Genomic DNA, 21,923 nt, shown 5'->3' with positions numbered 1-21,923 from the left:
TCTATGGGCAAAGAAAATGCTTTAACAGGTTTATAGGCACCACCTAATGACAGGCCTGGGAGCCTCGAAGAGGCCCTATCATTGGAGGACGCCAAGTAGGTGCTGCAGTTGCATTCACCAGTAAGGGCGCGTTCACACGTTCCGCTATCGTCGCGTTCATAACGCGATGCTAGCACACAGTGGGCGGGGCTCGGGCCGATCGCATATGCGTTTCCCGGGAAACGCATGCAATTAATAACCCGATCGCATGCGTTTCTCTGGAAACGCATATGCGATCGCCCCCAAACTCCGCCCCTGTGCGCTAGCGTTGCGTTATGAACGCGGCGCTAGCGGAACGTGTGAACGCGCCCTTAAATGTAAGGGTGCTGTGATACGATAGAGTTTTGATTCTGTTTTATGACAGAATCAAAACGCACAGGGGCAGGCCACAGGCGATCAATGTGCGTCTGAATGCAAACGCATGCGATAGTCAATCAGCATCGGGTGTCTTGTATTATCTAAATACAACTTTAGGGTGCAGTCACACGTCGCGTTTAAAAACGCATTGGAATTTCCCAAATTAAACAGCTGTTAACACTTGCGTTTACAAAAAATGTAAACAGCTGTTTAACCCCTTCCCGCTCTGTGTCCGATATATCGGACTCAGAGCCGATGCCGGTTCAGCTCAAGATCTGAGCCGAACTGGCATTGGGAAACACAGGGTGCCGGCTGTGAATGATAGCCAGCACCCCAGTGGTCGGAGTGGGTTCCGATCGCTGGTGTTTAACCTGTTAAATGCAGCAGTCAGTGCGACCGCGGCATTTAACCCTTTCACGACCCGTGACGTAATAGCACGTCACGGGTCGGCCGCGGGTGCATGGAGAGGGCTCACGCGCTGAGCCCTCTCCATAGCCGGTAAGTCTTTGCTGCATATTTCACCTCGATCGCCGCCGGCAATGCTGCCGGCGGCCTCAAAAGCATGGCGGCGCGTGGGCGCCGCCATCTTTTCGAGGATCGCCGCTCCCCGTGAAGTCATCGGGGAGCGGCGATCCGTCGCCATGGTAACCTCGGGTCTCGCGAAGACCCGAGGCTACTTTTGATTAACCCATGCATTACAATGTGCTATCAGCACATTGTAATGTATGAGGAGTAAAATCCCCATATACTGCCATACTGTAGTATGGCAGTATATGATAGGATCGTGCAGACCCCCTAGGGTTAAAGTACCCTAGGGAGTCTGAAAAGTACTAAAAATAAAAATAAAAAAAAGTTAAAAAAAAAAAAATTATAATAAAAAACCCTAAAAACTCAAATCACCCCCCTTTCCCTAGAACTGATATAAATATAAATAAACAGTAAAAATCATAAACACATTAGGTATCGCCGCGTCCGAAAATGCCCGATCTATCAAAATATGATAACGGTTTTTCACTGCGTTTAATCCCGTAACGGAAAATCGCGCCCAAATTCAAAAATGGCACTTTTTTTGTCATTTAAAAAAATTTAAAAATTCTATAAAAAGTGATCACAAGGTCGTACAGTCCTAAAATTGATAACATTGTAAACGTCATCAAAATCCGCAAAAAACGACACCACCCACAGCTCAGTACACCAAAGTATAAAAAAGTTATTAGCGCCAGAAGATGGCAAAATCCCCAAAAAAATTTTTGTACAGGAGGTTTTAATTTTTTTAAATGTATGAAAACATTATAAAACCTATACAAATTTGGTATCCCTGTAATCGTACCGACCCAAAGAATAAAGTAGACATGTCATTTGGGGCGCACAGTGAAATCCGTAAGATCCAAGCCCACAAGAAGGCGGCACAAATGCGTTTTTTTACCAATTTCACTGCATTTGGAATTTTTTTCCCGCTTCCTAGTACACGGCATGAAATATTCAATACCATCTCTATGAAGTGCAATTTGTTACGCAGAAAATAAGCCGTCACACAGCTCTGTACATGGAAAAATAAAAAAGTTATGGATTTTTGATCATGGGGAGTAAAAAATGAAAATGAAAAAACAAAAAAGGGCCAGGTCCTGAAAGGGTTAACATGCCTTTGGGGGTCTTTCCCCCATGATCGCCCCCCCGCGCCTTTTTCGGGGGACGCAGACCTTTGCTATGGCAACTCTGGGGTCCGATCAGGACCCCAGTGGTGCCTGCTGGCAGTGCCTGAAAGATGGCATCAGTGACGTCATCTTAAAAGGTACAGTGTCAGCCTATGCATGTGCATAGACTGACACTGCTAATACCCTGCAATACATTAGTATTGCAAGGTATGTCCCATGGTAGAAATAGTCAAAAAGTAAAAAAAAAAAAAAAAAAAAAAAGGTTATTCAATAAAAAATAAAGTAATAAATCAATAAAAATGTCCATAATCCCCATAACATATAAACATTATATAACATATAATGCTAAAAAAAAGTCTAAATCATAACACAAACCCCACATATATAGTATCACCGCGCCCGTAACAATCTGTAGAATAATAGTAGATAATTATTGAACCCGCACAATGAACGCCATTAAAAAAAAAAAAAAACCCTGCAAAATTATTTTTACCTATTCAATCCCACAAAAAGTGTTATAAAAAAGTGATCAAAAAACATCAGAATGATACTGGTGCAAAGTACAACATGTCCCGCAAAAAAACAAGCCATCAACCAGTTCCAGAGCCAAAGTAACAATGTTATGCCACTTGAAAGACGGCGATGCAAAAATGATAGATTTTTCCCCACATTAGGGTTTTATTTGCCAAATTTAGTAAAACGTAAGAAAAAATATTCATGTCTGATATCCCCTTAATCGTATCGACCCATAGAATAAAGATAACATGATTATTAGGCTATACGGTGAACACCAAAAAAAAATAAAGGAAAAAATACAGTACAAAATTGATGCTTTTCTACTCCTGCCCTAAAAAAAAAGTTCAGAAATTTTCAACAACAGGGGATACCAACCCCGAAATGGTAACACTGGCAAAAGCATCTCATCCCGCAACAAAAATCCCGTCACATGGCCCCAATATAGCCTACAAAAGGGGCCAATGAGGAAACTAGAATCCTGGCAGCTGCTGGGTGCTCCTTCCCTTCTGCACCTCGCTGTGCGCCCATAAAACAAGTAACGTCCACATGTGGGGGTTCGCTGTACTCGGGAAAAATTGTAGAACAAATTGTATGGTGACTTTTTTCTTTTTCATCTTTTGAAAATGTGTAAATTATAGGGCTAAATGAATGTATAACCATCAAAATTTGACCATTCTAAATTTCACCTCCATTTTTATTCAATTACTATGAAGATCTCAAGGGGTTAACAATCTTCGTAAAAAAGCTATTTCTTATAGCTTTAGGGGTGCAGATTTGAAAATGGGTTGATTATATAGGGGGTTTTGATGTCAAGTATGTAAAATTTCATTCAACACAGTATTTATCCCCAAAATAGTCAATTCTGAAAATCCGGAAAAGCGTTATCCGATTTGTAAGCCGCATGACATCAAAATAAATTATCCAGACAGTTCAAAAATTCTAAAAATGTAGAGTAGACATATAGGAAATGTTATTCGGCAATTTATTTAATCTATCTGCCTGAAAACGTGATGATTTCGAATTTCTAAAATGGCAAATTTTTCAAAAGATTCATCATTTTTTCTTTTTTTGTAAATAAACGCAAAACTTATCAGCCAAAATTTACCACTAAAATGAAGTACAACATGTGGGGAAAAAATCTCAGAATCAAAAGTTCAAAAGTTATAACCATATAAAGCGACGCAAGTCAGAATCCAAAAAATGGGGCTAAGCCTTAAGCTACAAAATGGCTGCGTCCTTAAGGGGTTAATTAGACGAATCTCTCTTCAGCTCTTGCAATGTGTTTTTAAACTCATGCGTTAAACATGATGTGCGACTGCACCCTAAAGCTCGCCCCTGTGTTTTTTGATTCTGTTTCAAAACCAAATCAAAACGCTATTGTGGGACAGCGTCACATTAGATAACAGCTACAATGAATAATAGCTCTGATAACAGCCGTTAGGCGGGTGTTTGCTATATACACTCGGTATTTAAAACAAATGATACAAATTTCATGATTTCGGATTATACATAGCCAGTAAATAAAGAGAACTGTGTAAGATATTGCAATTCGTACAGCAGCTACTCCATCTCCACGCCATAGGTGCATGAAGGGTAGAGATGGAGTGGGCGGGCACAGGGGGTTCTTGCCCCTTGTCTGCATTATTTTTTTTTTTGTATCATTCTTTATTGAACCATTGTAACATTGACATTAAACAAATTAGCATCACTTGTAATCAAAGGACACGCAGGTCCAGACAATATAAAGTAATATTTGAGTATAATATACATATAATGATATAAATATACATAGGTGTATATACACTCACCGGCCACTTTATTAGGTACACCATGCTAGTAATGGGTTGGACCCCCTTTTGCCTTCAGAACTGCCTCAATTCTGACTGTGGAGGCCATTTGAGTAGTGAACTCATTGTCATGTTCAAGAAACCAGTCTGAGATGATTCCAGCTTTATGACATGGCGCATTATTCTGCTGAAAGTAGCCATCAGATGTTGGGTACATTGTGGTCATAAAGGGATGGACATGGTCAGCAACAATAATCAGGTAGGCTGTGGCGTTGCAACGATGCTCAATTGGTACCAAGGGGCCCAAAGAGTGCCAAGAAAATATTCCCTACACCATGACACCACCACCACCAGCCTGAACCCTTGATACAAGGCAGGATGGATCCATGCTTTCATGTTGTTGACGCCAAATTCTGATCCTACCATCCGAATGTCGCAGCAGAAATCGAGACTCATCATACCAGGCAACGTTTTTCCAATCTTCTACTGTCCAATTTCGATGAGCTTGTGCAAATTGTAGCCTCAGTTTCCTGTTCTTAGCTGAAAGGAGTGGCACCCAGTGTGGTCTTCTGCTGCTGTAGCCCATCTGCCTCAAAGTTTGACGTACTGTGCGTTCAGAGATGCTCTCCTGCCTACCTTGGTTGTAACGGGTGGCGATTTGAGTCACTGTTGCCTTTCTATCAGCTCAAAAAAGTCTGCCCATTCTCCTCTGACCTCTGGCATCAACAAGGCATTTCCGCCCACAGAACTGCCGCTCACTGGATGTTTTTTCTTTTTCGGACCATTCTCTGTAAACCCTAGAGATGGTTGTGCGTGAAAATCCCAGTAGATCAGCAGTTTCTGAAATACTCAGACCAGCCCTTCTGGCACCAACAACCATGCCACATTCAAAGGCACTCAAATCACCTTTCTTCCCCATACTGATGCTCGGTTTGAACTGCAGGAGATTGTCTTGACCATGTCTACATGCCTAAATGCACTGAGTTGCCGCCATGTGATTGGCTGATTAGAAATAAAGTGTTAACGAGCAGTTGGACAGGTGTACCTAATAAAGTGGCCGGTGAGTGTATATTTTAAAGCAAGGACCTCAATAGCTATCAGTTTTCCAGAACACAGACGTAGTGAGGTCAATGGAAAGTCATATATGTATGCACCAAATAGTTAACATTAACAATTTTAGGGTTGCTAGATAGATATATTACTAGCAAATGGATAAGCTATTATAAAGTACAGAAAGGAGAGAAAGGGAGGGGTGAGGTGTGAAATCAGTCATCAACTAGAGCAATCCAGATGTAGACGGGATGAAGAAGCGTTTTTACGTAAACGTATTGAAATCGGGTGATTGTCTAAAAGGCAGCCAAGGGCCCCAAATGGTTGTGTTATCGGTACTGATATTATGCTTAGCAGCAGTTAATTCTTCCATCCGATGTAGCACAGTTATCTCACCGAACCAATCTGAAATTTGTGGGACTCTGGTAGTCTTCCACAGCCTAGGAATGAGGAACCTTGCAGCAATTAGCATGAATCCCATGAGTGATTTTTTGGCTTTGGTAATTGAAGTGGGTAGAATTAACCCTTTAATGACCGCCGTATCAGCTTTTTACGGCGGTCATTAAAGAGAAACCGTCATGCAAAATAACCCCCCTAAACTAAATATATTTTCATAAACTGCCATTAGAGAGCATTGCCTCTATCCCTTTATTGTCCCTCTACATGCCTGTAAACCTAAGCAATGAGGTCCTAAAGCTGTATGCAAATGACCTGTGAAATGTCCAATGAAGCATTAGCATATTCAAGCTGTCCACTCTATTCATGAGTGGAAGGCACAGCCACACCCCCAGTGCTTGACTGACAGCCTGTATAATGATGTGAGGCTGTATAATGATGTGCTTCCTGGTGCTGGTGGCCACACCCCCTGCAGCCTGTGTGTGCATGTGTGTGTGTATAGGAGAGATACAGCAGCTCCAGGCAGCCATGTTACAGCAGAACATGTCAGATTCATGTGTAGCTGATGTCTGTGTCTCTCACCTGTATATTAGGAGGATGCAGCATGTCAGCAGATGCAGCACACACTAGCCATGCTTTACTATACATTACACACAGACATGAGCAGGGGGAGGAGAGGGGAGGGGTAACAGGGGTGACATCACTGCCTCTGACCATGTGACCAGCCTCATTTATATGATAAAAAATAGATGATTTTACAATGATTAATGTATGAAATAACTAGATAAAGGCTGGGATGGGATCCTTGTGAGCTGCTCCAACAGGTAGAGGTGACAGGACAAGTGATAGAAACCTGATGACAGGTGTCCTTTAAGGGTACTTCTTCTGACGTGTACGCCTTTCTACAGCGGCGCGTCAGAAGAAGATTTCGGGACACCGGGTCTAGCTGGTGCTGGTGTCGGGCTGTGATATCACAGCCCAGACCCGGCACTAACACCCGGGATCGGAAAAACTCAGATCCCGGGTGTTTAACCCCTTACAAGCCGCGGTCAAGCATGACCGCGGCGTGCCAGTGTGTCCCCCGTGGATCGGACCCCCCCGGTGAGCTTACCGGGGGATCCGAGTCCTCCTGCCTCAGCCCCGGGTTCCGACGAGTGACCCGGGGCTGTTGGCTCCTCTCTGTGCCGGGTTCCGCCTCCTGGCAGGACCCGGCTGTATGCGCGGCATGCTCAGTTACTTACACTATACACTGCAATACAAGTGTATTGCAGTGTAAAGGCTTGAATAAGCGATCGGATGATCACTTATTCAAGTCAAGAAGTAGAAAGTGTAAAAAAAGTAAAAACAAAAAATGTAATCTTTTTATAATATAATTAAATAAATAAATAAAATAAAAGTCCCATAATCTCCCCAGTAACACATAAAATGCAAATATAGTAAATAAAACACAAAAACACGTACATATTTGGTATCACCGCGTCCGTATTAATCTGTGCAATAAATCTAAATCAATATTGAACCCGCTCGGTGAACTACGTAAAAAAAAAAAAATCGAAAAACTTCCCATAATATACAATTTTCCATCAAACACCATCACAAAAAATGTTCTAAAAAGTGATCAAAAAAAGTTATGTTCCCTAATATGATACGACTGAAAAAAACAACTGTTTTCACAAAAAATAAGCCCTCAACCAGATCTGACAACAGAAAAATACAGAAGTTATGGCCATGAAAAGTTGTCAATAGTAAAAACAATGCGATTTTCTCCAATATTGGTTTCGCTCAGGAAAATTGAGCAAAAATAAGAAAAACTATATAAATGAGGAATCACCGCAATCGTAGTGAACCAGAGAATAAAGAGAAAATATTATTTTTACGTTAAGGTGAGCGGGGGGAAAAAAATGCTAACAATCCAAAATAAAAATTGATGATTTTGTTTGTGTCCCCCTTGAAATAGTTAATAAAATCTCAAGAATAAGCTTTAAACTCCCAAAATGAATTATCTATACATTGTACCGCATCCCGTAAATAATAAGCCCTCATATGTTTGCATTACCAAAAAAAAAAAAAATTTATAGGTCGTACAATGTGACAATACAAATCTGCTGTGAATGGCGCCTCCATTCATTCTATACTCGGCCGTGCGCCCGTACAGAAGTTTACCACCACATATGGGGTATCAGTACACTCGGGAGGAATTGGGCATCAAGCGTTGAAAATGTCAGTTTTGGCCTAAATGAATGTATTTTCCAAAACAATTCTATAGTTTCTAAATCGCAGGTCCATATTTTTTAACCCATGTGAAACACTTAAAGGGTTAATAGACTTAATAGAAGTTGTTTTACATATGTTGAGGGGTGAACTTTCTATAGTGGGGTAATTTATGGGGTTTTACTATTATTTAGGCCTCTCAAAGTCACTTGAAAGCTGAGTTTTCCCTCAAAATGTGAGTTTTGGCAATTTTCATGAAAATGAGAAAAATTGCACCTAAAGTTCTGCACCTCATAAAATCCTAGAAAAATGACCGGAAGCATAAAATATCATCCCAACATAAAGCAGACATTCCGTAAATGTTAATTATCAAACTTTTTGGGTAGTTTTACATCTTGTCTGGAAACCAGAACATTTCAAACTTGGAAAATGAAGAACTTTTACAAACTTTTGCCAAATTTTCACTTTTTTTCAGAACGAAACGCAAAACTTATCACTTAAATTTTATAACTAACATGAAGTACAATGTGTCACGAGAAAACATTCTCAAAATCACCCGGATATGCTAAAGCGTTCCGAAGTTATAACCAATTATCGTGAGACATGTCAGATTTGAAAAATCGAGTCTGGTCATTGAGCTGAAAACTAGTGTCGGTGATAAGGGGTTAAGAGAAGCAGGATCAAAGGGTCATCCTCCAGCTGGTGTCCCGTCAACTTATTAATAAGCTTACGCACCTGCGACCAGAAGGGGTGCGGAGCAACCGGCATCCCCACCACACATGGGTCATAGTGCCAGGGGCCTGATGACATCTCCAACAGATCTGAACAGGACGGATAGATGGACCTTAATTTAGTGGGCACCCAGTACCAGCGTGACAAAATTTTGTAATTTGTCTCCTGGGCCTTGCAGGAGATAGACAGTTTATGGCATAGTTCGAACGCTTTTGCCCCTTCATCCTGTGAAAAGGACTTGTCTAGCTCCCTCTCCCATGCCTTGACGTATGGGGTTTCCTCCTTGCCCCAGTTGTCCAGTAGCAGCCCATATACCTGTGTGATTGTGTGTGAGATTGCCCCCTTATTAATACACAATAACTCAAATGGCGTTAATTCTCTGTGCAGATTTGTCTTAGAAGTGCGCTAATTGGTTGTATTCCCACTGGGCATGGGGGGGGGGATTGTTCGGAGATCATTAGTGAGCACCTCCTCGTACGGAATGAGGGAATCGTCTTTGGTGACCGACTGAAATCGAAGGGAGCCCTGGTCACGTATAGCGGCTAAAAAAATCTGCAGACATTCCCGGAGGGAACTCTGGGTTGTCAGATATGGGTGTCAAGGGACCATCAGAGGAGAATAAGTGTGTGGAACCCGAGGAACGTTTCAGTGTTCTCATCACTTGGGGAGCATTAAAAGGTAGCTCATGTAGTGTGTGCGGTGTCACCCAGTATCTGTTAGACCAAGGAAGTGTCGTGAGGGGAATTTTAGCCAACTTTACCTCTAAGCGGACCCATAGCTTATGCTCCCTATTGTGGAACCAGTCCAGTACTCTTGCTAGGGATGAAGCAAGAAAATAACCCCTGAAGTCTGGCAGCCCTAGACCTCCCTGTTGTTTCCTACAAATCAGGGTTGCTCTAGCGATACGGGGATGGGAAGATGCCCAAAGAAAGCGGTTGAGAATACTGGTGAGTTTATTGAAAAAGATTTTTGGGATGGATAGTGGGATAGTCTGCAATAAATAAAGAAGTCTGGGGAGAACTGTCATTTTAATACAGCCCACCCTACCCACCCATGAAATTTTTTTGGTGGTCCATTTAGCAAGGTCCGTTTTGAGCGATTCCAAAATCGATCCATAATTGAGTGAGTAGATTTGGGCCAGGTCTGATGGCATTCGAATCCCCAAATAACGTATCGCCTCTTTCTTCCAGGTGAACAGATATTGACTACTTAGGGTCTGCATAGTCAGTTCCAACTCCCATTGCAACACACTTTGAGAGGTTAATTTTGTGGTTGCTGAAAAAGCCAAACATGCTCAGTGATTCCATTACTGCAGGAAGTGAGGATAGGGGGTCCGTAAGGTAGAGTAGAACATCATCCGCAAAAGCGGAGCATTTGTGCATGGTCTCCACAAATCTCAGTCCCTGTATGGATGGATTATTCCGAATTGCTATTAGCAGGTGTTCAATCACTAATGCATATAGTAGTGGGGATAGCAGGCATCCCTGTCGCGTGCCATTATTTATTATAAAAGGGTCGAACAGAGAACCATTCACTCTAATTTCAGCTCTAGGGGAATCATATAAGGATTTAATACGAGCCATCATCAATGTGCCCAGGCCAATCTGCCTCAGTGTCGCCTCAAGTAATCCACAAGTCCACCCTTTCGAACGCCTTCCCTGCGTCAAGTGAGAGCGCCAAAAATGGCGCTGAGGATAGTTTTGCATAATGTATCAGAGAGAATGTCTTAAGGGTATTGTCCCTAGCCTCTCTAGAGGGTATAAACCCTACCTGACCAGGGAACCCACGAAGCGAGATAAGCGAGCCGCAATCATTTTAGCGTAGATTTTAACATCCGAATTTATTAGCGAAATTGGCCTGTAACTGGGACACAGCTGGGGGTCCTTTCCCTCCTTTGGGATCACAGTAATATGGGCATGCAAAAATGGAGGAAGAGACGTCATGGAGTCGTTAGAATTGAAAACCTTTAGCAGTGCAGGGGATAGTTCAGTCAGTAGGGATTTATAAAAGATAGCTTTGGACCCGTCGGGGCCAGGGCTTTTACCTGCAGGCAGTGATTTCACCAAGTGTTGAAGCTCCTCTGGAGAGAATGGGGCCTCCAGCTGTTCCATTCCCAGGTCAGGAATGGTAGGCAAAGCAGTGTCCCTTATGTATTGCTCGAGTGTCTGCATGGGTCTAGGTGGAGGGAAAGCTGTAGAGGGGGGGGGGGGGGCAGTTTGTACAGGGAGTGGTAATACAATGTGAAAGCCTCTGCTATATCCTTAGTTGTATGAACCTTATTCCCCATTTGATTTCTGATTGAAGGTATGTATGTGGAGGCCTGCCTATCCCTCAATGCCCTCGCTAAGAGTCTGCTCGGTTTGTTGCCCCATTCATAGAAGGAGCGGGAGCATGGAAGCCTCAATTTTTGTTGTTTCGCTTCTAAGAGGGAATTGAGCTCATGTCGCACTTAGGTGAGCCGTCTCAGGGTGGACTCTTGTAGGGATTGTTTATGTTGGGCCTCAAGGCGTTGTAAGGTGGTGAAAAGAGATTCGATTTTAAGCCCAGATTCTCTTTTGAGCCTAGACCCATGCTTAATGAGTATACCCCTGCAAACTACAGTCATACCTGGCATAGTTTTGCCCGTTGGCCTTGCGGAGGTGCGTCGCCATTATCGTATATTCTGGTGCAGGAGTGCCGGTACATGGTATATCTCCCTCAGTTTGTCATTTTGACCGCAAAGAAAAAGCCATAAAAAACAGATCCCAGATACAAATGTAGACTGTTAGATAAAAATAACCCTTTATCCCCAAACAAACTACTTAGCTGAAGCACAATCCACATTAATAACATCTTCCAAAAGAAAAAACAAAAAAAACTGTTTAAATGTTTTGGAAGTTTTTCATGTGCTACATATGAATAGTATGATTTTGTACTCAGAAAAATGTGATTACATTGTGAATAGATTAAATTGTTGGAAGGAAACTACAATTTCAAGAAAACTTTAGTGACCTGTTGGGTTATCTTCAGCCTAGACACAAGATTAGATATGGTTGGGCATGCAGGTTCCATATGGTATAATGTGGCAGATTTGTGCACTGATATTGTTGTCTGTACTAGTAGATCACCAATGCTGCAGTACCAGCTGGTTCCATAAATGTTAGATTGGTGAATAACCTGGTGAACAGGAATGCCGCCAATTAACTGTTGTAATATTATGGTGGCTAATGGGGAAATTCCTGCCGTATGTGGATGAAAAACGCTAGTTAGAAGCCCTGCCCTGAAACCAACACATGTGGCTGCAGATGTCCTGTGCCCTCATATTGCTACTATGGATGACTAACTGTAGTTTGTCTTCCCAACTCATCAGACCAGCAGAAGAGCCAGTGTGTTGCTCCACAACAAAATCATAATTGGAGAGCTCAACTCAATGCCTTCGCGCTGAACCAATTCAAAGTGGACCTTTTCCAGTCTGTTCCAGTCCAGGTTACTTGTTCAGAACATCAGGCAATGGTGACTTCTTCTGCCAAGTTTCTGAAAAATCCTGGCATATGTAAACCTGGCATCCTGTTTCCTGGCATATGTAACAAAGAAGCTGGTGGCGTCTGAATAGTGACATGAAACTGTGGGAACTGCTACAAGAAAATGTAGAACCTAATCCTCACTTTGCCTCCAACACTATTTTGCCAGAAGGCCAGTGCACCATAGACACTTTTCTGGCATTTGTGAAGTCCTATTTAATTTGCCCTCCTGGACCAACCAGTGGCATTATCAAGACATGTAATGTGTGGTTAAAATATTGGAAAGCTGGCTTAAGCAATAAGGGATAAATAAAACGTATAAACCGGTTTCCCATAAGCGAGTCTATTTCAACAAACTCGCTCCATGCAGGAGGCATATATACCGGACCGAACCTTGTAGTGCTGAACTGGCAGAGTTTGGTTCAGCAGTTCTAGATTTGGTTAGCTAAATCGATCATGCAAAAGAAATAATTAATTTAGAAAATGAACATGACAAAAATCCATTATTAATAAATTATTAAAGATTTATTAGCAGTTTGTATTCTTTCACAGTGGCAACAATATCTGCCTTAATGTTAATCGGCAGAATTTTTGTTTCAGAATTCTTCTTCTGCATTTTTACTGTGTAACTTTTTCAACTTGGTAAGCTTCTCAATGGCTGAAGCTATAGACGTTTCGCCATGCACCTTGTTGTCTCGTGTCCGTACGTTGACCGCTTTGTTTGCCTTCTCTTTCTCTCCAACCACTAGAAATACATAGATTTCTTGTCAACAGGAAGTCCATATACCACACAAACAAGCAACAAAAATGTGGTTACACTGTGGTGTTTGTTAAACCTCCAATTATTGTCCCTTTCATATTTATAGGCCCTTAAAGGAAACCTGTCCCAGCTTAAATCTGCCTCTTCCCACCAGTAAAATCGTTCCCCAAACTTATTTCTGCCTTTGTCTCAGAGAACAGAAAACTTCAAGGTCATATTTTCACTAGACTGTTTTTGTATTTTAGGTTTAATCATGTATGAATACATTTTTGGCATTGTGACATAGAACAAAGTTTATGATAAGACTTGCTATACTACAGACAAATGGAAACTTTCTCAAAATAATTTTTTTTTGTGCGGTTTAAAGCTATGGATAAGAAGATATTAAGACCTTAGTGATCAACATATCATTTGTAAACAGAGGATGTGTACATTTTGATAAAAAAAAGACATAGCAACCTTTGATCTCTACTGATCCTACTTAAAACTTTAAATTATTAAACAAAAAGGTATAAAAATGTGTTGCTGATAAAACCAATATTCTTCTGTGCTACCTTACAATGCAGCCTAGAAGTTATCATTACATAATTACCCATAATAAAGTTGTACTGAGCCAGTTGTGCATTTCGTATCTTCTTATTCAATGTGCAGCTATGATCCAAATCCACATCAGCCATGAAACCTGCTTCGAAAAAATCTTTGCACACCTAAAAATCACAGTAAAGAGAATATAGAAAGTATTAATAAGTACTTACTCCTAGAAAAACATCACAAGGACAGGGTTGATCTTCATGGCATAACACAGAAGAGGTTCAAGGACATATAAGCTTGTCCATGTGAATATAAAAGTTACCTGTTGGGCATAGTCTTCACAACTTGGTCCAACGGGGACTACCATCACTTGTCGAGGTGAAAGCCAAAATGGCCTAGGAAAAAAAAATAATTGCCATTTTGTACTTGATATTTTTTAATGCACAGCAGTGCAAACTACTATTTGAGAATAAGCCTCATCTATAAGCAGTTTCTGGGCACCCAGACATGATTGAGGAGAGTGTCTGCTTGATAACCTTCTCTAATGAGCCAAATGAAGAATAGCAATGTATAAGCCTGTCCTGCTCTTGCCTACTTTTCATGTATCATACAATTGTCCAAAGTTAGACATTTCTCTATCTGCAGCAAAAATAGCTCATTCAGTAAAATGCTAAATTTCATTTTTTTTAAAAATCTGGTTGTTCTATTTCTATTTAAGATTTAAAACTAAAAAATGTTTTACTTTAACCCCAATACGACTTGGCCCTTTTTTTGTTCTTGCGTTTCCATTTTCACTCCCCACCTTCAAAAATACATAACTTTTTTATTTTTACATGAACAGAGCTTTGTAAGGGCTTGTATTTTGCGTAACCATTTGTACTTCATAGGGATGGCATTTAATATTCCAGGCTGTGTCTCTCGGAGCCCTCTCCGTACTCCCAAAACTGACGTGTCACGTACTAATATGCCATATGTCGGTAAGGGGTTTAATATGTTTGTGTGTCCTAATATCTGCTGTAAAAAAATCATTTCTTGGGGTTGCAGGAGCCAAGCATTAGTCACATGACCAGAGATTATACCCATCATAGCCATTTAACCACTATATATAGGCAGTACAAGACAGGTTCTGTAGGTTTGTTCTTAGATTTCATCTGTATGCAAGTCGGGACAGGTATATTTAGTAAGTTTAACTCCAAAGTATTTTTTTGTTCCCTGGTGCTACAGTTCAGTAAATTATCAGCATCCAGAGAGCTTCATCAGAAGTTACAGTGGGGCAGAGAGGTCTGTTTGTAACCAGAAGTCTAAGACTGTTGTTCTCTTCAGGGACTGCCTTTTTATATATAAAACCACTGGAGTTCTTCACTGGTTAAAATTGCCATTTTGTCGTATCTTTTTCACTCAAGATGTATAACACACATTTTCAGTTTTCATGTATTTGAGAAAAAATGAAATGATATCTTACCACTTTCCTCCATAATTTTCACAAAGAATTGCTATCATCCGTTCCACTGAACCCAATATGGCACGATGAATGATAACAGGTCTGTTCTTATCATCCCCATCTTTGCTGCAGAGGAAGAAAATATACATCCCGATAACTCTTATAAGAGCCAATACACTACAGGCAGTCCTCAGGTAACGTACAAGATAGGTTCTGTAGGTTTGTTCTTAAGTTGAATTTGTATGCAAGTCGGAACTGTATATTTTATAATTGTAACCTCAGCCAAAAATTTTTTGATTTATGTAACATTTGGATATTAAAAATTTTGGGTCTTCATAAGAACAGTAAAGCTTAATTATAGACACTTCTGATAACTGTTACAGCTGGTCATTATACACTGGGACCATCCAGAGGGCAGTTTGTGACTAGGGGTCCTCTGTAAGTCGAATGTTCTTAAGTGGGGGGCCGTCTGGATAAGGCGTCATGCACACAACTGTAGTTTCTGTGGCAAACATCTTCCCCTATATGTCTTCCTATGGGCTCCTGCCCAGGGACATAAGCCAACTGCACAAGCGCAAATAATAGGGCAGGTCCTATTATTGTTCAAGTTTGTCTTTTTCTTCTGTTACAGGTGTGTGAGGTTTTCAATGACACACAGGCCCGCTGTTTGTGGCCTGAGAGCACACATTACGTCTCAGGTAGTCAATCTTACCTCACATAAGTCAAGTTAAAACGGGTTGGGAGCTGGAAATCAAGCTGTATAGTTGCACACTGATGGTATCTTCCAATGGCATCTCGGATTTTAATATCAATCTGAAATAAAAGATCCAACTTCAGATTACAACTGTCTATATGAATTTGGAAGTTTTGAAAACCTTTTTTTTTTACATTTGCAGATTTACAGGTGGCAATTCACGATAATCAGTGTTAGGTTATCATCACTACTGTATCTAATCAATGGACATGTACACGGCCCTAAAAATGTGTGTCAACTATGGATTAGTGTTCATAGGGGTTATATTAGGAACATCAACACTGCTACCAAAAGTTGCTAAGGTTTGTGCATCCACAACTTATTGCAGTCCCATGTTTGACCTCTTGCCCCCATCTTCTATAGGCAGGCGATCATTTTTAAAGGAAACCTACCATTTCAAATGGTAGGTTTAAGCTGTAAACACCGAGCACCAGCTCAGGGTGAGCTGGTGCCGGTGCTTAGTTTCGTTAGTGTTAAAACCGCGGTATCGCGGTTTTAACACTTTTTAAACTTTATAGCATAAACTGCTTCGGCGCTGCGTGCGCACGATCGTGCGCGCGCCTACATAGGAAATGCCGCGCCGAAGCGGCTTCTGCTATAAAGTTTAAAAAGTGTTAAAACCGCGATACCGCGGTTTTAACACTAACGAAACTAAGCACCGGCACCAGCTCACCCTGAGCTGGTGCTCGGTGTTTACAGCTTAAACCTACCATTTGAAATGGTAGGTTTCCTTTAAAGATGGCAAAAAAGAAGTAAGAAATATATGAAATCATGATGTTTTGATACTTACCTTGGGGCCATAAAAAGCACCGTCTCCTGGGTTCAGTTTCCAGGGTTGTCCAAAGTTATTGAGACTGTTCTCCAGTTGCTGATAATGGCGAGAATTGAAAGAAAAGTATTTTACATGTTTTATCTTCAGTCATTTGTAAAGGAGAATGCTTATAATGTCAATGGCCTCCTACCTTTTCTGCTTGATTCCACATCTCAATTTCTCCAAGGTAGTTGTCAGGTCTGGTTGAAAGATGAAGTTGGAAAGTAAATCCGAATACCTCATAAACTGACTGTAAGAACTGCAGGCATCCCTTCATCTCTTCTTCTATCTAGAAAGGATTATAGGGTTTCCGCATGACAATTAGTGAAATTTCAGGTTTACTTCCTTTAGAAGCCAAGTGGACTTACAAATTAGACACAAACATAGTAAATTACATTCACTGAATAAAATATGTTCTCAAACTGACATGTAACTTGTGCATATACAGGGATCAATTTTATTTCTACCTGTTCCATTGTGCAAAAAATATGTGCATCATCTTGCTGAAAGCGTCTGACTCGGGTCAGTCCACTCAATGCCCCAGATAACTCATTACGATGGAGAACACCAAAGTCTGCAAAGCGCAAGGGCAATTCTCTCCAAGAGCGAGGACGGTGGCCAAACATAAGACTGCAATAGCAAAAGAAACACAACAATATTATTTGGAATCCATGTGGTAAAGTGATGAAGGGAAAACCTGCAATTAATTGATCACGTGGTACTTTCAGTGTTAAGTTCAAAAGCTGTAGTGCAAAGATGTCATTATCTACCAATCAGAAAAAATTGAAATAAGAGCAAATTGCAGCAATGTATATTGTTTATACAGAGATGAAATATACCCAGTGAAAATCTACAGATGACAAAGTAATTCCGTGCATTTATTTATGTTGCATCTGGATGCATAGTCTTTGGCAAGAGGATTGTTTATCCATATAGGTTTTGTATTAGGGTCAGTAGGAGATCTAGGAAAAGGAGTCTATGTAAATTAAAACATAAGACTAATCATTCGCTCTTCGGAGGAAAGGCTGCTATACCACAGCTAAAATAAAACACAGTAAAATATGTGTAATAAACCTTATAGTTACAGCATTATATGCAGATCATAAGCACACTTTTCAGGTTTAATGAGCTAAAATTGTGGCTTATGATACAGCACAGAAAACCTATTTATCAAGATATTAAGGGTTATATATATCATTAGGCTGGCTCCTTGCAACAGTCTGAGGCATGGGACCCACATTGAATAGGCATTTATAACCAGATACGTTGGGTGACAGAATCTGCAATACAGAATTTACATACCGTATTTTTTGCCCTATAGGGCGCACCGGACTATAAGGCGCATTAGTCCGATGCGCCTTATATATGTAATAATTACATATATAAGGCGGATCGGACTATAAGGCGCGGGGTCCGGGGGCGTGGCGGAGACCCGACGGGACGCGGCGACGGGACGCGGCGACGGGACGCGGCGACGGGACGCGGCGACGGGACGCGGCGACGGGACGCGGCGACGGGACGCGGCGACGGGACGCGGCGACGGGACGCGGCGACGGGACGCGGCGACGGGACACGCGGGGAAGGTGAGGGGGAGGTGGAGGAGGGCAGCGGACCATACTTACATAGGTCCCCGCTACCGGAGACAGCAGATCTCCAGCGGGAACTGCAGACCACGCGGCAGTTCGTGCCGCGTGGTCTGCAGTTCCCGCTGGAGATCTGCTGTCTCCGATCTCCGGTAGCGGGGACCTATGTAAGTATTGTCCGCTGCCCAGCGCCATACATAGGGCGCACCGGACTATAAGGCGCACTTTGGATTTCCACGGAAATCCAATGCTTTTAAGTGCGCCTTATAGTCCGGAAAAAATGGTAATAGAAAATGGAAAGTTGCACTTACCAATGTCCAGGGCAGTTCATAGGTTTAAGTGCAAAGGTTTCTTTTTCAACCTCAAAGGAGAACATGTTCTCACTGTAATGCTGCCAGTGCCCTGATGCTTCCCACAACTTGCTATTGTAGATGTTGGGTGTTGCTACCTCTGTAAAATTCCTCAGCTGGTATTCCTCCTGTAACAATACAGAATAAATCTCATAATTTGTTTCCACAAAGAAAACCTATGGGGACAGTATTTGTCTATCAGAAGAAATTCTATTGTCCACTCTTAATAACATCCTGTACCTAGGTGAGGATTGCCTTAGTGGTAAAGAACAAATGGAAACACTTCGGCCAGCGGCAAACGTGGCGTTTTGAACCCGTTTTTGGGCAGTTTTTAAAAAGTCCATTAAAAACAGCATGCGTTTTTAATTAACATAATTGGTAAAACTGATCAAAAACTCATGCGTTTTCAAAAACGCATTCGGTTTTTAACGCATGTGTTTTTTTTATGGACTGCCTAAAAACCGGTTCAAAATGCCACGTGTGCCGCCGGCCTTAGGCTACATTCACACGAACGTGCTAAACACGTCGGCGCACACGAGAGGAGGAGGAGGGGGTGAGCGCTGCTCGCCCCCGCCCCTCTCCATAGAGATACATGTCCTATCTTTTCCCCGGGTACAGAACGGTAAAGTGAAGCACATGGCTCCGTGCGCCCATTGCCGGCCTATAGTGGACGTATATACATCCTCCAACGGTCGTGTGAATGTATAACTTGTCCTTGTGTTAGATCTTGGTTAGGACGAATCTAGTCCATTAGCAGAAAAGAAAAGTTAGTCTTTTTTTAGGTAATCACAGTACCCCTTGGTGCTGAGCACGTTCTTGGCGCACTGCCTCAATAACAGAGATTAAATGGGAATGTCTCAGAGTTGTTAAACTGGAATTCACAGTGCATTTCTGTACAACATGCTGCCAGCAGATAACGTAGTAGAATCCCTTTAATAGAGAGTTGGTTATTATATATGATAAGTGTAGGTTTTCGATTTGAAGATACAATCATTAAAATGTCTGCTAGAAGTGCTGCTCTGACCTTAATAAAGTCAATCAGTGTGTTATAGATGTAAGCCCCCCGAGGCAAGAAGAAACAGCTCCCTGGGCTCAATTCATGGAAGAAGAACAGCTCTTGATCCTATAAAAAAGGAAGATTTGGTCAATGTGCACTATACACTACTCAAAAAAAATAAATAAAGCGAGGACTCAAATAACACATCCTAGATCTGAATGAAATATTCTCATTGAATACTTTGTTCTGTACAAAGTTGAATATGCGGACAACAAAATCACAAAAAAAAAGTGGAAATCAATGGAAATTTATTAACCAATAGAGACCTGGCTTTGGAGTTGCCCACAAAATTAAAGTGGAAAAAACACACTACAGGCTGATCCAACTTTGTTGAAATGTCCGTGAAAAAAGACAAAATGAGGCTCAGTATTGTGTGTGGCTTACACATGCCTGTATGACCTGCCTACAACGCATTGGCAACCCACACAAGCGGCTCAGGTAGTGCACATCAATGCAAGCTGTGGCCAGACGGTCTGCTGTATCTGTCAATGTAGTGTTCAGAGGCTGGGGGAGCTACCAGGAGACAGGCCAGTACACAGGAGGGGCAGAGGGGGCCATAGGAGGGCAACAACCCAGCAGCAGGACCGCTAACACAGATTACGCAGCGCTACATCCTCCTTTGATCATTTGTTGGTGGAAGTTTTAGATGTGCCAGTCACTGCAACAAGTGTCTGAACTCATACAGTTTCACAATAATTTTTTTTTTCCCCATGATGAAAGCGGCAATACAAACCTTTCCAATCTTTCTATGATCTCTGTTTTTAGCTTCTTCCTGGAATTTCTCCCACTCCTTCATTAGCTTGTTATCAGGAAAAGAAATTCCATATATTCTCTGCAATGTTTCCATGTCAGCTTTCCCTTCCCAGTAAGTAGAAGAATTCTATGACATTACATTACAAAGAGAATGAAAGAATAATTAGATAGAAACAAAGAAATATCTAATAGGAGTTCACATAAACTATACATTCTACATTGTTATCATTGAGCATGACACCATCAAGCCATAGTCGGTGTTAAAAATTCTAAACATATACTGTGACAAATTAAAGACAGGGCATTTTAGGCATAATATAAAATAATATGTGGTGGGGGTAAAAGAATTGCAAAAATAAAATGTGGGATGGTCTTCTCAAAGACGTTTTAGATTGTTTCAATGTATCTACCTTGTATATTTTAAAGGCTTTAATCTTCCCAGTGTGTCTCACATGAGGACCTCTACACAGATCAATAAGAGGACCGCACCTATAGAAAACAGTGAACAGGCTGCTATTATTGTAGAGTTCAGTATAGACAACATAAGTTTTCTTTTAAGAAAAAAAATACATATAAAAAAACAACTAAACAGAAAATGAATTAGAAAGAAACATATCTAACAACATCATGTGACATTCGATGTCAGAAATTAAACCTAGCAGTAAAAGTCTAAATGATAGTCTACTTCTGAAGAGTGAACTGAAATACACCAAATGTCACACAAAGCAATTGTTTCATTACATACATACTCTGATCCAATAATCACAAACACATACAAAACTCAAGTACAGGCGGTCCCCTACTTAAGGACACCCGACTTACAGACAACCCATAGTTACAGACGGACCCCTCTGCCCACTGTGACCTCTGGTGAAGCTCTCTGGATACTTTAAAATAGTCCCAGATTGCAATAATCAGCTTAAAATTGTCCCGGGGACTGCCTGTATTCACTGAACACCAACGGATGTTTGGGAAAATAACACTATTGAATCTCCATTACCTGTACACAGTAGTGGTAGGAGTATCCACTTTTTCATTTAAGATCCGACATTTAAATTTGTTGTACTGCGGAAAAAATATACATGTTTATAGAAAGGTTTACTACAGATTGTTTTAAATCCTAGTTTAAAAGTAAACCAGTCACCAGGAATGTGGAGGGGACAGCTGCAGCCTGTGTCAGTCTTCTCTCCTCCACACTCATCCAGCTCCCTCCCCCCTCTCCCCTTCCTGTCATGTGCATTGAGCAGGCAGGGGAGGGAGGGGGATGGTGTGGAGGAGAGGAAGAATGCCTGAGGAGACACAGGCGCACACAAGCTGCAGCTGTCATTCCCTGGGACTCACCACATGCTGTTGGCAGGATGCCAGGTAATGTGAATAAAAATTCTATAAACTACTGAAATGATTGAAAATGCTAACAAATTTTTAAATCAGCACAGCATAGGCTATTTGAACATGTCACTATCTAAGAAAGGCATTCCTGGTGAGCTTTAACTAAAAAAAAAAGAATGTCAAAAAGGATACTTCATATCCTATCTGGAGGATGTTAGTTTAGCAGTGTAACGGCTGGTGACAGGTTCCCTTTAAACTAAAAGAATTGTGTAAAAGCTACAGTGGGCTTTACGTTGAAAGCTAAAAGAAAA

General features: G+C 41.4%; 1 protein-coding gene across 6 annotated transcripts in view; it reads right to left on the bottom strand.

The window, feature by feature from the left end:
- Nucleotides 1-12,744: 12,744 nt before the first annotated feature.
- Nucleotides 12,745-21,923, bottom strand: part of LOC140127403 (threonine--tRNA ligase 2, cytoplasmic-like) — a 140,674-nt gene continuing 131,495 nt past the window's right edge. For all 6 annotated transcript variants that reach the window (XM_072148062.1, XM_072148067.1, XM_072148066.1 and 3 more), the window contains 13 exons: nucleotides 21,284-21,348; nucleotides 20,694-20,772; nucleotides 20,264-20,410; nucleotides 19,498-19,596; nucleotides 18,435-18,601; nucleotides 17,008-17,170; nucleotides 16,692-16,829; nucleotides 16,520-16,597; nucleotides 15,688-15,788; nucleotides 14,997-15,101; nucleotides 13,857-13,929; nucleotides 13,596-13,710; nucleotides 12,745-12,988 (listed from right to left, as the gene is read on the bottom strand). In XM_072148062.1, coding sequence (XP_072004163.1) covers nucleotides 12,840-12,988; nucleotides 13,596-13,710; nucleotides 13,857-13,929; nucleotides 14,997-15,101; nucleotides 15,688-15,788; nucleotides 16,520-16,597; nucleotides 16,692-16,829; nucleotides 17,008-17,170; nucleotides 18,435-18,601; nucleotides 19,498-19,596; nucleotides 20,264-20,410; nucleotides 20,694-20,772; nucleotides 21,284-21,348 — 1,479 coding nt within the window. In that variant the 3' untranslated portion in view covers nucleotides 12,745-12,839. The remainder of the gene's footprint in view (nucleotides 12,989-13,595; nucleotides 13,711-13,856; nucleotides 13,930-14,996; nucleotides 15,102-15,687; nucleotides 15,789-16,519; nucleotides 16,598-16,691; nucleotides 16,830-17,007; nucleotides 17,171-18,434; nucleotides 18,602-19,497; nucleotides 19,597-20,263; nucleotides 20,411-20,693; nucleotides 20,773-21,283; nucleotides 21,349-21,923) is intronic.

The sequence above is a fragment of the Engystomops pustulosus genome, chromosome 4 (genome assembly GCF_040894005.1).
Source record: "Engystomops pustulosus chromosome 4, aEngPut4.maternal, whole genome shotgun sequence".
NCBI classification, from domain to species: Eukaryota; Metazoa; Chordata; class Amphibia; order Anura; family Leptodactylidae; genus Engystomops; species Engystomops pustulosus.
This window is presented reverse-complemented; position numbering and strand designations above follow the sequence as displayed.